Genomic DNA, 15,681 nt, shown 5'->3' on the forward strand with positions numbered 1-15,681 from the left:
ACAGATAAACAATTATTATCAAACATCTATATTATAATATAATATATTTTACACTAAATATATTTTACAAAACATAAAAATATAAATGGACATTTTATAAAATCAATGATTTATAAATTTACATTGAACGCAAGTTAAATCTAACATCTGCGCGGGGACGCGGATCAAGATCTAGTATGGTTTTATAGTTGATGTAAGATGAAACCAAAAGAAAAGAGAAATATTTTGTGTTGTAACTCCAACCATAATACTAAATTTATTGTCGAAATAACATCAAAATTTGATATTTTGGTGCTTGATTTTAATTTTATCTACAACTATTATAGAAAATATAATATTATATACTATTGATTTTAAATTTTAATACATTAGTTATTTGCAATAAATTAACTATTTTTATTACATTTATATTTTAATTGCTAAAATTTTGTAATTTTATGTTTTCACTGATTATTTATATTTTTATTTTAGTTAATTTTTATATAAATTTATTTACTTTATATAAAACATCAGTTGAAATTAAAAGTTTATATATTTTAAATTGAGAAGAACATGATAAATGTTTTTTAGTTTTGTTAAATTTTGATATAATATATAATATTCATTTAGTTATATTATTATTAAATGTAAATAAATAATATTTTAATCAATTAATTTTAAAATTTTGACCTAAATAATAATATTAATTAGACTATAAATAATATAGAACAAAATATATTATTTAATATTTGGTGTAACACTTCATAAAATATCAAATCCGGAGAGATAATCAAATGGATTGGGGCCACACGACAATCACTGCACCTGATAACGTTTTGGTCCCACACTCCTTACAACACTACAGTCCTCATCTCACCACCACAATCAATCTTTTTCTCTCTCACAACTTATTGAATTTATATAAATGTTTTTATTATACAGTTCGATTATATATTGTATAGTCTGCAATAATACAAATTCACATTTATTTATTTATATCTCCTCTCTTTTTTGCTTGTTTCCATCTTTTTGTAAACATTGGAGGAGGCCCTTGCGAATAGATTTTTAAATCCAAGAGAATATAACAATCCAAAATTATTTTTCTTGATAATGACTTCTTATAAGTAAAAATGTTATGTTCCGTTTTAAAGGTAAGCAAGCACAAAATAATAGTCTGAAACAGTCAATCACTATCTTTTTTTTTTTTTAATCTATCTTTTCTTTATAAGTTGTAACGTTTGCTAAAGACAAAGACCATTTTTACGTCGAACAAGTCTTCCAAACTAGATCGGAGCTAGGTTCAGATACATAGTTTAAACTAGTCTTCATTTGAATATATGAACATCATATATAAAAGGCAGATCGATTTTTCAGTGGGGACAAACGACAAAGAAATAAAGATAAAATGAATCATATACTTAAAAACATTTAATATGTTTCCTAGCATATACGATCAAACGAGATATTTTTATGTTTTGTGTATCGTTTTAGTTCGACCATGTAAAACAAACGAGACACTTTGCTGTTTTCTATTCGCTTTAAAACAACAACCTCAAGGGCCCAGTGAGAGAGATTGGTGGGCCAAGACAAGAGAGAGGCCCATCTCCTTCCTCGATATAAAATTTCTAAAAATTTGGCAATTTTGTTTTACACTAAAAACGTTAAATTACTGACAAAACTATGAAAATGTTAATACTTTTTTTTGGGTCTAAATGTTAAGATTTATACCCCTTTTTTTAAGGTTTTACAATATTGTGGAGCACAACTTATTACAAACAGAAAATGTTATACTTTCATTTATAAATTAATGTTTCATTGGAGCCAGGAGAGAGTAAGCAAAGTTATTGGGCGAACACTTAAAATTATTTTTATGCATAAAATAATTTTCTTGTGGATAATGATTGAGAATCGAGACAGTGATACATACTAGCAGTAAAAATAAAACCATTAAAAGCAATAATGATAAAAAGTGTCATATTCTCCTCAAAATCCAAAAAACCTGACAGATAAATCCCGTGTACTATTTAATCACCCACTCACTCACAAGAAAAACTCAAATCAAAGTAAAAAAAAAAAAATCAAAACTAAAAAAAATCTCACGTTCTCACGTATTTTTGTTTTTAACTTAGCAAAAAAAAATTAATACAGAAAGTAAAAAATAAAAAATAACGGCAAATCAAAAGTATTACACAGCCGGCGAACGCCGTCGCCACCACCGGCGCCGCCGGGTCAACCACGATTAGTTGTTTTGTTCTCTTTGTGTTTGTTTTTAATCTTGTGGATCTTCCTCACCGCCACCAAGTGAATCACTAGCCTGAGATTCGCCGGAAACTTGCCGTCCGTACTGATTTAAACCGGAGAGAATATTATGATGATGATGCTGTTGTTGTTGTTGTTGTTGATGATGATGTCTCTGTGTATTATGATGATCACCACCGTCACTTCTTCCTCCTTCATTATTATTATTATCTTCATTGATCTCATGATTACTACTTGTTGCAAGCTGTTGTCCAGTAAGAAATGCCATTGGCGCTGCAAAATTCATAAAATGTAAACCGCTTGAAACCGCACCGCCTGAAACGCCGGAAACGCTACTTCTGTATAAGGCAGCAGCCGCAGTGTTAATAGAAGGAAACGTCCAAACAGGCTCTCCACCGCCACTGCCTCCACCGCTACCAACAGAACCACCTCCTGTTTGGTTATTATTACCACCTGCGGCCGCCGCAGCCGCAACCATCCAGAAGTTTCCTGGTATTTGCGCGGTTGTAGCGGTAGAACCACTGTTGCTAGACTGAAGCGTATAGCCACCGATTTGATCATGTTGATGATGTAAATCCGACGTCGTTTGGAGTCTTCGTTTCTTGTCTGGACTTAACTCTTCCGAATCTTGATCTCCTTCTTGCTTTGTCGGATTATGGAAGTTCAAAAAAGACGTCGTTGGGGTGAAGTTATCGATACCAGGAAAGAGAGACGAGGTCGTTGCACGTCCTTGTAGATGATGGTGAGGATGAAGAAACCCACCACCACCACTTCTTTGTTGTTGCTGTTGAAGTAGCGATGGAGAGAAGATGTTGTTAGGGCTAAAAGTGGAAGCTGCGTTACGGTAATGAGAAGGGAGAGACATGGAGGAGCCTGAAGAACGGAGAGAGATGTTGAGAGAAGTGAAGTTCGCCGGGATAGTTCCTGTTCCGGTGGCGGCAATAACTGAGGGCTCAGCTTGTTGAAGAAGCCACTCGATGGTTTCACCGTCGGATTTATGGCCGAGCTCTCTTGTGAGCTGGAACACCCTAGCTGCGCACAACGCCGGCATCCTTATCCTCCTCCCTCTTCCGTCTACTTTCGTGTGTCTATCTTTCGTCGACGCTCGTTTTAGCGGCGGCTTTTTAGCTACGACCACCGCTGTTTCCTCTTGCGTTACCTGCAAGTCTTTCTGCGGTTGTGGCTTTTGCTGCTGGGGTTGCGGTTGCGTTTGGGATAGCTGTTGGTGTTGGTGGAGGGAGAAGAGAGATGAGGAAGAGGAGGGGGAAGGTTGTTGTTGTTGTTGTTGTTGTTGATTGTTGTCGTCGGGGTCTCGCTTTCCGAGGAGTTGGAAAGGGAAAGTTGGCCGGTGATGGTGGTGGTGAAGGTGACGGTTGTGATCATCTCCTCCTCCAACGTTGTCTCCGCCGTCCATTATGACATTTAAGAGAGTAGAGGACGGCTTTTGCATATATATAAAGTGAGGAAAATAATAGAAAAGACGTTCCAAGGAATTGAGTGAGAAGGAGAGGATAAGAGAGAGAGAGAGATATGGAATGTGAAGAAAAGCTTAAAGAAACAAAGATCATGAGTGGAAATTATATGGGTGAGCTTTACAAAACATTTTCAAAAATAAATAAAGAACTAAAACAAAATAAAAACTCCCATTGCATATTTATTTATTTTATGCAACAAAAAAATGTTCGTCACTTCTTTATATACGATAAAAAATTATAAAAGAAACACATAAGAAGAGAAACGTCAACAATGGGAGTATCATTTAATAGTTGAAGAAAACAAAAGTATCATTTTATCAACGCAAATGGACTGATCGATGGATTCATGTAATTAGCAAATATAGTTTGAATCTAACCCTAGCTTTGAAACTTTCAACGTCAGTTTCCAGCTTGTATGTCAAATCAATTCGTTAAGAGTTAAGAAAAAAAAATTGTCATTATTACATCACAAAAATAGAAAATAATACGATTTAATATAATCATTTTCCATATTATCTTACTTCTATGTATAATAATAAAAATGAATAGATAAGAGCCACACCGTAAAAAAGTGGACAACAATATTCACCGTACAAGGAAAACACTTTTTCACGACTAGTTAAAAGGGGAAAATCAGAACGTTGCGTTAATAAATGAGAAATTTTTTTACATATACATATATAAGAATCTTTACTACTATAAATAAGTAAAAATCAAATACAGAAAATATGAATTAATTCTGATAATAATAATAGTGTATGAAAGATATGGTTGGAGAGAGTCGTTGTGGCTGCAGAGTCCACGTGAGGTGTCCTCTTTTATCATTCATTCCATAAAGACAATGAAGAGGTCGACGCGAAGGTAATGGGCCCCACACTCCTCTTAAAAACTCCTCCTTTGGTCAAATATTTAGAAATATATTTCAAAACATTGGGTCCCACATCATTCACGTAATCATTCTTCCCCTGCTACTTTTGCCGGAAATACATTATCATAATTATTCATATTCATATGTTTAAATATTAATTAATGTTTAACCAAGTTTATTCTCTTTGGTACTTTTAATCAAAGATCAAATCTCCAATACAATGACCTAAACGTAACACCACTAGCAAAAGCTGAATCGTGTTTTCCGAATGCAGAGTTTTAATATTCTTAAAATGAAAGTATATAAATGATATGTTTATTCAGGTCCTCGCTGGAATATACAAATAACATTTAATATTAGATCCTTCAAAATTATATTACTGCTATATATACAAATAATATGTTTATTCAGGTCCTCGCTGGTATTATTCGAAGAAATGGTATAGTTTTGTTTTACATGCATATTATAAAACTCCTTTGACGTTTTGTATTATTGCATATTTCGTTTGCAAATAATTTCAACTGTTTAAACAAAATATAGCACTATAAATTACAATTTATTTTACATTAGTTAACAATATAAAAACTAAAAAGAAGACCTAATGAATCAAAAGTATCGTAGATCAATGTGGATGATGATAGCTTTGGGATTCCCTCTCTTATAATTATTATTTGTACAAAAATCTTTGATAAATATGAATGATTATATATGATGATGATGATGGTACTTGCTTTCGTGTAATGGGATCTTAATTAATATTTTTGGTTAGGGTTCAATAACAAAACAAAAAACTGGCACAGCTAGGGCGCCTCAACCTTGAATAATTACTTCCTTTAGTTTATTACTTAACTAATTCACTAATCAATTGGTTTGTACAATTAGTTAACTATTGTAGACTGAAGTCTACGCCCACCTAAGACGGGATCAAATAGATTGATTATATGCATAAATGTAAAATGACAAAAACACAACTGGTCAATCTAAATTAAATAATATTATTTAGCGTCGTGTAAATTATAATTATTTCTCTATAAAAGATATATATTATTTGAATATCAATGAATAAAATACATCGGGATACTATAGACGCAGACGAATCCAAATGCAAAACTCATAGTGCTACGACAATCTGTCTTTGATAAATACTCTATGTACCCAAAATACGGGAAAGGGATCACTGTAGGTGGAATCAAATAGTTAGACCATTTCTTATTCTTAGCTAAGTTAAAAACTATCTTAAATTTGAAGATGTTAAACTAAACTTTTGTTATAGTTACGTGTTCTTGTTTTAATTGGATAGACAAGCAGAACGGCATAAAGACAAGAAAATCAATTGAGGATTTGGATTTGAAAGAAATGTGTTTCATTTTTGCGAAACAGTTTATATTAATACAAAGAAATTGATTGGTACCTTTGATGTAACATATCTTAGCTTATTGTACAAAACAGGCTGGGCATGTTTCATTAACTAAATGTATGATACGAGAGGGGGGTCAATCTGTCATCTTTAATGTTCCTAACATCAATCTCATCAATTTATATCATTTCCAATGTATTTACTATTTTAACTTCTAAAATAGAGAAACTCTATAATAAAAGTGATATATGCTCCAATATTTTTTTTTATAATAGTAATCTTTAAATATAGAGTAAAAAATAGAAAAATGTTATTTCTTTCTCTATAAGTAAAGAGAAATATCTCTATTATAAAAGAAGAAATAGATGTGAGTTGTAGCAATTTCACCTTTAAATATTATTATAAAGGTGAAAATAACAATGAATTGGAGATTCTCTTAGACGATGTTAGAGCAACTAGTAATATCTAAAAATAATATCAAACATCAAAAAAATTTAAGCCCTTCCTCAAAAAAAACATCAAAAAAATTTTAAACTGAAAAGAGAAAGAAGAAAGAGTAATTAAAAGATATAGTTTAAGAACTTAACAATTTTTTAGGAGATACTCTCATAACACATGACACTTCATAATTAGTTCATTTTAATTTAAGTTTAAACTATTAATTAAAGTATATTAAATACTACCATTTTATCTATCCAATCTTATGTGAGTTTCTCAAACGATGTACGTACCCTTATAATTCATAATACCATAAATTTTCCCAAACAATTGATACATTTTATGAGTCGTCCACCTATGTTTCTTCAGTTTCTTTGTTTGTTTGTTTAGTTATCGCAAATAGATTTTGTTTTGCTATACTATATTTAATTAATAAAAAATTAAAACTGAATCAGTTATCATATGTTTAAGGATAATTTCGTATTCTTGATTAAAAATGCGGATATGTATTCATTGTTGGTATATGATTTAAATGTCGTAGGAATTAATGATTACAACTGAACTAGTTGCACATATTTTTATATAAAAATTACACAACCACAATATTCAAAATTCGTTTTCTGAATTGACTATTCATTCATTTTTAGAGCATATACAATTTTTTTTCCCATAAACTATGTATATGGTAATATATACATATATACATATATATATATATATAAGTATAATTAAACTATGTTTTTTTTTCCTTGAAAGATGTATAAGTATATTATTAAACTATGTTAGAGGCGACTTTCCTCTTTTTCAGAAACAGACGAATACAGATGCAACACTGACACGCATGTGGATGGGTAATTCCTTCCATGCAGGCTTCCTCACACCAAGAATTAGGAGCGAGTAAAGGGTCTTCCGAAGCATGCATGAGCTTTCCCACTTGGGATTTCTCGAAACGTGAGTTCTCCTATGGGATAGATATGGCTCAACATTGAATCTCATATGCGGACTCTGGAGGGTTACCGTCGCATGAGGATATGTAGAAACCAATACACGCTACTGACCACTAAGCCGTATGAAGTCATGCTTTAAATGCATAAGCATGTCGGAAAAAAAATTCAGGAACTTGTCTAAACATAGTGTAGTTGATCAGTATTACATCTACAGCCACTAACTTCGGGGTCGGATGACCTGACATCCATATCCATACCTAATAAAATCTATAAATATTGTCCTTAATTTCATAGGTGACAAAAGGACGACCCCCGTGAAAAGTTAAGCCTCTGGGTTGCTATTATACTTCAACGAGCCATAACTCTTAAACATGCAAGGAGGTTAAAAATAAACATATCTTACAAAACACACATAATTCTCAAAAATGCCTCTCTAAAGATACCATTGCATGCTATCCCTAAGATTTTCTTATAACTTCTTCAACGTATATATATTGACAAACGCTATACTGATGTTCCAAGTATTTTGTAATTGTTTCTACGCACATATCTTTCTAGTATCCAAAATATTTTGAGTTTTGCATGCAGTGTGAGAAAAAAAAAGAATCTGAATATCCTGTTCCAACAATCTATCTACAGTGATATCGTAAAATATATTAAAAATACAAGTTGAAGAACTGTATATTTCTAAGAAATAATTTTAGTATTAGATATCGTAAATGCTTCTCACGTTTGAAAAAAATTACATCTCATGACACATTCTAAACTAGACGTCGTCAACACAGAATTCTCAACTATATCATTTCAGATATAGAATTTTAAACATGTCTGCCAATTTGAAAATATCATTTCAGATATAGAATTAATTAAAAGATATATATGTATATATATACGTCTTAAATGCAAATTGATCTATTACTAGCTACTAACATGTTTACGAAAATATAAGGAAATTATTTGTAAGCACCATTAAATTTTCAATGATCGAAAAGACTTAATAGTATATATTTAGGAGGAATTTAATCAGTATAGATGGCACTAGACATTAAAATTACGTAGTGAAGGATTAGATATTTATCATAAAGGTTTTGTTAAAAAGCTTAAAGTGCGAGGTTGTAAGTTGTAACCAGCAGAGCTTTTACAGATAAATTACAACTTTCTTCATTTTCTTGGACCACTTGTCTCTAGCCTTATAATAAATTTCCCTATGCTCAAAATACACCAAAAATAGACACATAGAGCTGCCAGTATCTCATATGATAATTTGTGTTACAAGTGAAATTAACGTATAATAGTAATTCGTATAAAACATAAAGGTATGTAAAATGCTAAGTGAAATAAAAATGCTATGATAAGCATATTAAGCCAGTTACTATTTACATCCATATGTTTTAACAATTAAAATATCAAACCAAAATTCAAATATATACTTAGGAATTTGTTACTCTTATAATTGAAAATTCGTAGTTACATACTCAAATGTAAAGTTGCAGACAACGTATGTGAATGCAAAGCAAGTATAAAACAGTTTTTTCGTTTTATTATCTTTCTTAACTTTCTTATGTTTTTTTTGAGATCATCTTACATTAAGATTTTTTTATATAGATAATATGGATCCTTAACTTAACCTATTACATAATGATCTAGGAACCTTATCTTTATCCTAAACTTAATAGAATTAGTTATCCAAGTTTCTTTTATGAATAACTTGTTTGCTAAGTAATCTTTGAAGCTTATCCAACATTCTCCTTTCTAAGCTTCAAACCATCTTCACTAAGGTCTTGAACTTGAATCTGCTCTCTCATCTCTTTGAACTTGATTCTTGCTAAGGCTTTAGTTAGGATGTCCGCTTTCTGCTCTGTTCCAGGTACGTGTTCCACGTCTCTCGTCTTGCACAATTTGTTCACGAATGAAGTGAAACCGTTTGTGAATGTGTTTGCTTCGACGGTGAACACGGGATTCTTGGATAGTGCAATAGCTGATTTGTTATCAACACGAATCAGCGTCTTCTCCATCTTTCTCCTCGTAATCTTACTTATCAGATCTTGTAGCCAAATGACATGTTTCGCAGCTTCTGTTGCAGCCATGAATTCTGCTGAGAACATCATGCTTGCTTCTGAGAACACCAGGTTATTGGCGTTTCTCCAAGACAAAACAAATGTCTCGTTGTACTTCTTCCATCATCATAATCAGTGTTGTGACTACTGTCACTATATCTAACGAGCTTCGTAAATCCTCCTTGCTTGAATGACAATCCATACCTGACCATTCCTTTCAAATACCTCAACACTTGTTTCAGTGCATTGTCGTGATGCTCTCGGCGAATGCATGTATCTACTTAAGATACCAACCGAGAACGCCATGTCAGGCCTTGTGTGCATAAGATATTTGAAGCCAATTCTTCTTCGGTAAAACGTTGCATCGATTTCGGATTCGTCCGATCCTTTGGCGAGTTGTAGACCAAACTCTATTGGTATACACATTGAGTTGCATTCATCCATTGCAGCCTCCTTCAATATACGCCGAGCATAAGCTTCTTGATTGATCATAATGCAGTTTGAGCTCTGTCTTACTTCCAACCCAAGATAATAGGTCAATAAACCCAAATCAAACATCTCAAAGTTCTTCGACATGTCCTTCTTGAAGTCTTTGATCTCCTTAACTGAGTTTCCAGTAACAAAGAGATCATCGACATATATAGCCACGATTAGTAGATTTCTTCCATCTTTCTTTCGATACACAAAACTTTCTTTTGAGCACTTTTTGAATCCAAGTTGTTTGATAATTTGATCGAGCTTTGTGTTCCAAGCACGTGGACCTTGTCTTAATCAATACAATGCCTTGGAGAGTTTGAAAATATTATCTTCTTCTCCCTTCTTTTCAAACCCTTCAGGCTGAGAAACATAGACATCTTCATTCAATTCACCATGTAAGAAAGCCGTTTCGACGTCTAAATGAAGAATCTCCCATTTATTTGCAGCAGCCAAAGCAATCAAAAGTCTTATCGTCTCTAGTCGACTACTGGAGAAAACAATTCATCAAAGTCAATTCCATGGTCTTGTACATATCCTTTTGCTACAAGACGCTCTTTGAATTTGTTGATTGATCCATATGCATTCCTTTTTCATCTTAAATACCCACTTGAGACCGATGATCTTGACTCCGGCTGGATTTTTGACCAACGTCCAAGTATTATTCTTACTGATAGAGTCTATTTCATCTTCACATGTGCCACTGCCTGTTGTTCTTTGCTTCATGGAAGTTAACGGGTTCACCGTTGATAGAGAGAAGTAGCTACTCACATTCAATCTCTGAAAGTAAGATGTAGTCATCAAGATAACTTGGTTTGCTTGTTTGACGACTTGATCTTCTTGATCCATGTGTTGCGGCTTGCTCACTTTCTTCTTCTGTATGTGTTGATTCTGAGTTCGCATCGAGGTGCTTTGTTTCATCAGTAGTATTCTCTCCTTGATGCATACCAATCACAAACGGTTCATTCCCTTCGTTTAGGGTCGATCCCCAAGTCATACGCCACATTCCAGAGTTAAACTGCTCGTGTTTATCGGCTCCCTTCCAATTCCAGCAAGCTTGCTCATCAAAAATCACATCTCTACTTACGACTATCCTCTTGGAGTTTGGATTATAAAATCTGTAAGCCTTGGAACCCGGTTCTATTCCTAGATGAACCAACGTTTGAGAGTGGTCGTCAAGCTTCTTGAGGAGGGCCGAATCCACCTTTGCATTTGCGATACATCCAAAGACTCTAACATGAACAATACTTGGTTTTCTTCCTTTAAGACATTCATATGGAGTTTGATTCTTTAGAGCTCTTGTAGGCACACAATTGATAAGATAAGTTGCATGACGAACAATTCACCCCACATGTAGTTTGGAACATTCGTTGCTTTCAACATGCTTCTTTTCATCTCCATCAACGTACGATTCCTTCTTTCGACCATACCGTTTTGTTGTAGAGTGTAAGGTGCAGTTAAGTGACGTCTGATGCCTTCCCTGTTGAAAATTCTTGAAAATGCTTTGGGGTAAACTCTCCACCTCTGTCCGTACGAAGCTTTATGATTTTTTTTGTCGACTTCTTTCTCAAGAAGACTCTTGCAAGTTTTAAATCTTTCAAACGCATCACTTTTCTCTCTTAATAAGATGGACCACGTGTATCTTGTATGGTGGTCATCTACCATAAAAAATATATTTGTTATGTGATGAGGCTGCAGGGGATATCGGACCACAAAGATCAGCGTGCAATAACTCCAACGCACCACTTGATCTATACACAGTAGCAGAAGGAAACAATTGTCTAGTTTGCTTGCCAACCGAGAAAGAATCGCATATCTGCTTTACTTCTTGTATTTCAGGTAATCCTTTAGCCATCTCTTTTGCTGCCATGGATCTTATGGTTTTGAAACTGATGTGTCCGAATCTAGCGTGCCATCTCCACGGTTCTTCTTTAATCTTTGCGAGTAGACATGTAGGGCTTCCGACCTTGAGAGAGACTTTGTAAAGTCTGTTCGAAGCCCTTAACACTTTTATTAGCAACCTTCAACTTGGATCACGTAACTTTAGATAGTTATCTTTCATACGAACGTCGCAGCCTTGTTATGTTGCATGACCTAAACTGAGTATATTACTTCTCAACTCAGGAATGTAATATATATCAATTAGTAGTTTATGTTCTCATGTTCTTCCTTCGAAAAGTATTGAGTGTTTGCCATTTATATCCACGCATGAACCATCTCCGAATTTTACTTTCCCTTTAACGTTATCATTGAGCTCTGAGAAGTAAGACTTCTCATCGGTCATGTGATTACTTGTGTAGTTGTCCAAGTACCACATTCCATCTTCTTTCTTACTCGACTCAAGTGATTTCAGTAAGACTTTCCCTTCGTTAAGAAATAACACTTCAAGCATATAGAGAGAAACATCAGCATCCTCTGTTTCAGCTTTGTTGAGTTCTTGATCGTCTTTCTTATCGGGACAAACAGAAGCAAAGTGACCTTTCGTTTTGCAATTGAAACAAAGGATTTGAGAGTAGTCCTTCTTCTTTTGCTTCTCTCGTGTGAACCACTTCTTCCTCGTCCTCTTCTTCTGTTGCCTCGACCACGTCTACGATTCCATCCTTTCCCTCTTCCTCTCGAATTGTTTGACCCACTTTGATCATACGAGCTCTCAGAGTTTGAGAATAGAAGATTACCTTGCTGCTCATACGATCCATCATCTTGAATACGTTCTTCGTAGGCTTTTAGTCTCCCAACAATATCCTCAAACCTAGCAGTATTCAAATCTAGCACTTGTTCAAGAGAGGCTATGATCTGAATATACTTGTTCTGGGGACGACCATTTAAAAACTTCTTTACGATCTTAAGTTCTTCAAAACTCTGTCCCAACGAGGCTGCTTTAGATGCAAGTTCAGATAGATTTCCTGAGAAGATATCTATAGAATCCGAGTCATTCATCCTTAGACATTCGAATTCGTTTATCAAGGTCTGCAGCCGAGCTTCTCTTACACTATCTGCGCCACGATTTCTGGATTTTATAGCTCCCCAAATCTCTTTGGGATAACATACTTCACCAACTTGCAATATTAAATTCTCGGGAATTGATTGAAACAAAAGACCTGTAGCGATATCATTCTTGTTGTCTTCAGCTGATCCTGGTTCAATTGCTTCCCATACCTTATGGACTCATAGAAGAACCTTCATCCTCATTTCCCAAACCGTGTAATTCGTCGAGCTTAGCATCAGACAGACCACTGCGTCGGGCACAGCTTCTCGAGTCTTGACCAACGCCTTTGTATCCACCATAGAACGCTTTTAACAATGCACTCACAATAACCTGGTTCTAATACCAAATAAAGTCACATAGAACATATGTGAATGCAAAGCAAGTATAAAATAGTTTCTTCATTTTATTATCCTTCTTAACTTTCTTATGCTTTCTTATGAGATCACCTTATATTAAGATTTCCTTATACAGGTAATTGGATCCTTAACTTTACCTATTACATAATGATCTAGAAACCTTATCTTTATCCTAAACCTAATAGAATTAGTTAACCAAATTTCTTTTATGAATAAATTGTTTGCTAAGTAATCTTTGAAGCTTATCCGACAAAATGTGTATTCAAATTCAGAAATATATTGATTACACCATTATGTTAAAGAAAAAAAAATCAAATGTGAAAACTGAGATTAAAACCGAGCTAACTAAACATATAGGCTAAAAGGTTTTGAAAGTTTTATAAAATATTTACCTTAATGATGATTTATTAATGTGACAATAATAAGTCACGTAGTAGTCCTAAAGTTAAGAAGTACACTTTGAAGGAGTTTTGGTGGAAACAGCTAGCTAAAGGTTAATTTCGCATCCTTACAATATCAGTTCGATTTAAAAACAAACCTATTTAATTCATAAATTTAACAAATAATAAAGGCTGGTTTACTAGAAGATAAAATTTAACGATGAAAGAGGCATCATAAGCTTGCATCCATAATCAATGGAAATCGTATTTGAATGATCAACAAGTAAGGATGATGCAGTCTAGACAATATTGAATGCTTTGAGACGAGACGAACTGCATTCGGGTCATAGAAAACATGTGATCTCATATGAGAAAACAGAATATATGATTTTATCAATATGGACAACGAGTGCATTCACACTACTCCCTGACTATAAATGAAAGATTTAATCGATTGAATAAAATACTATTTTTTTATTTCTATAGTTATTTTTGTAAATCAAGAAGTGTATGGACTTTCAGCCCAAATAATTTCTCTAGGACCGAGACCAGTCGACGGTAATACTGATGCATTGGCGTAAAATATTCCTTCCAAAAATGAATTACGGGTGGAATAGAACCTATTCCAAACACCAAACCACTATCCCAACGTACCATTAGTATCCCTAGATGCGTTAGAGAGAAATTTGTAAATATAAATTTAGTGACTTCAGTCCTTGTTGTATAACGAACTCGATTCCTTAATCGAACTCACTTTTCGATTCCAATTTACTTCTAATATAAACAAGATTTTCTACCTGTTTAATCCTTAATCTATTTTTAACCAATCACCTGAATTCCACGTTCCGCAGAAACGCAGTAACATGCATACAGCGATTGGTACAGCTGGCGGTTTGGTTTGTATTGATACATAGCGTTGCGTTTAAAGAGACCACATGGCGTTTGCGGTATCGTTTGCACATAAATGTGGCTATTGATATAGACATCTTACCATCTAACATTTTTCCCAGAGGCTCTGGTGGCATCTTTTGTCCAAACGTTACACCTTTAATTTTCTATTATTTTTTTTTTTACTACTTTTAATTTTCAGCATAAAATATCTATATATAATTCCCTTATATGAGTAACTACATTGTGAGTTGTAGTAATGCGTGTGTTTTTAAAGTTTCAAGAGCATTTATATATTTAAACTAGATTTTATATATATATAATCTCCGCTTATGTTTGTATGATGCTTAGGATAAAAATATGGAGGTAATTAGTACATTTTCCCGTTTACTCTTAAAGAACCCTAGCTTGACACTCAGTGATTAACTATCTGAATTTTATTCTCAGTTACATGTACTATATTTTTAGTGACAGCATATATAATAATAACATTGTCACTGCGGTTAATTTATAACAAAACAAATTAGCCAAATGAAAACAATATAACAATTTCCGATTTTCAGTTAATATAACAAATACGTCTGCATGTGTGTGTATATATATATAAATGAGCCAGTTTCCGATTTTCTGGTAGGGGGCAGATGGAATCTTTTCCATTATAAGAAGTCATGGGTGGGTGACGTCATAAAAATTCTTCTATACTATTATATTTAAATTAAAGGAGTTTTTTTGGTGAAAAATGTGTGGATAACAAAGGGACTTGTGTCGCATCATATCAATATTGCTTTTCTATCGACCTTGCCACTATTCATTACTTATTAAGGGTGGAGGATTGTTTATTGTCTTAATCATAGTTATAATATTCATTAATAGTTTAATGCCGTATCTATATTGCATTTGAATTTCACCGTGGGTAGGTGGATTCAATCAAACAGCGCTATAATTTGCAAAGTGCTACCTTTTGGTAGTTGAAGAAAAAAATATTTCTTATGATGTCATACCGAGTAAAATTATCTATACATCAAGTATTTTTTCATAACATTATAGATTGATCTCAATCTTACAACAGTATTTCTTCTATCTATAAGTACATATATGCTATAGCACATGTATTTATTCACACAAATGTGTTTTATGATTTAATTAACTAACTTTCATTTATATTCGAACATATTCTATTCCTCATGGTGACGAATTCAAAATAAAATCTAAGTGCT

The 15,681-nt window shown here is 33.5% G+C and overlaps 2 protein-coding genes across 2 annotated transcripts; both read right to left on the minus strand.

Annotated features, from left to right (window-relative positions):
• Positions 1-1,936: 1,936 nt before the first annotated feature.
• On the minus strand, positions 1,937-4,037 carry LOC111198728 (transcription factor TCP14-like). Its single transcript, XM_022687833.2, has one exon. It carries the CDS (start codon positions 3,686-3,688, stop codon positions 2,249-2,251), a length of 1,440 nt encoding a protein of 479 aa, XP_022543554.2. The 5' UTR covers positions 3,689-4,037; the 3' UTR covers positions 1,937-2,248.
• Positions 4,038-12,012: 7,975 nt separating this feature from the next.
• Positions 12,013-14,233, minus strand: LOC111199044. The gene is made up of 4 exons (XM_048781551.1): positions 14,183-14,233; positions 13,032-13,176; positions 12,431-12,988; positions 12,013-12,332 (listed from the first exon to the last, which is right to left on the minus strand). The coding sequence occupies exons 1-4, from the start codon at positions 14,231-14,233 to the stop codon at positions 12,013-12,015; spliced, it is 1,074 nt and encodes a 357-aa protein (XP_048637508.1).
• Positions 14,234-15,681: the final 1,448 nt, after the last annotated feature.

Source organism: Brassica napus, chromosome A6, assembly GCF_020379485.1.
Source record: "Brassica napus cultivar Da-Ae chromosome A6, Da-Ae, whole genome shotgun sequence".
In the NCBI taxonomy this organism is placed as follows: domain Eukaryota; kingdom Viridiplantae; phylum Streptophyta; class Magnoliopsida; order Brassicales; family Brassicaceae; genus Brassica; species Brassica napus.

Bases quoted from the DNA above. Each gene is read 5' to 3' on its own strand.
- LOC111198728 (XM_022687833.2), bottom strand. From the start codon at position 3,688: ATGCAAAAGCCGTCCTCTACTCTCTTAAATGTCATAATGGACGGCGGA.
- LOC111199044 (XM_048781551.1), bottom strand. From the start codon at position 14,233: ATGGTACGTTGGGATAGTGGTTTGGTGTTTGGAATAGGTTCTATTCCA. The intron at 13,177-14,182 runs GTAATTCATTTT...ATTTGGTATTAG, and splicing joins GAATAGGTTCTATTCCACCC to AACCAGGTTATTGTGAGTGC. The intron at 12,989-13,031 runs GTTCTTCTATGA...CAATTGAACCAG, and splicing joins TTTGGGAAATGAGGATGAAG to GATCAGCTGAAGACAACAAG.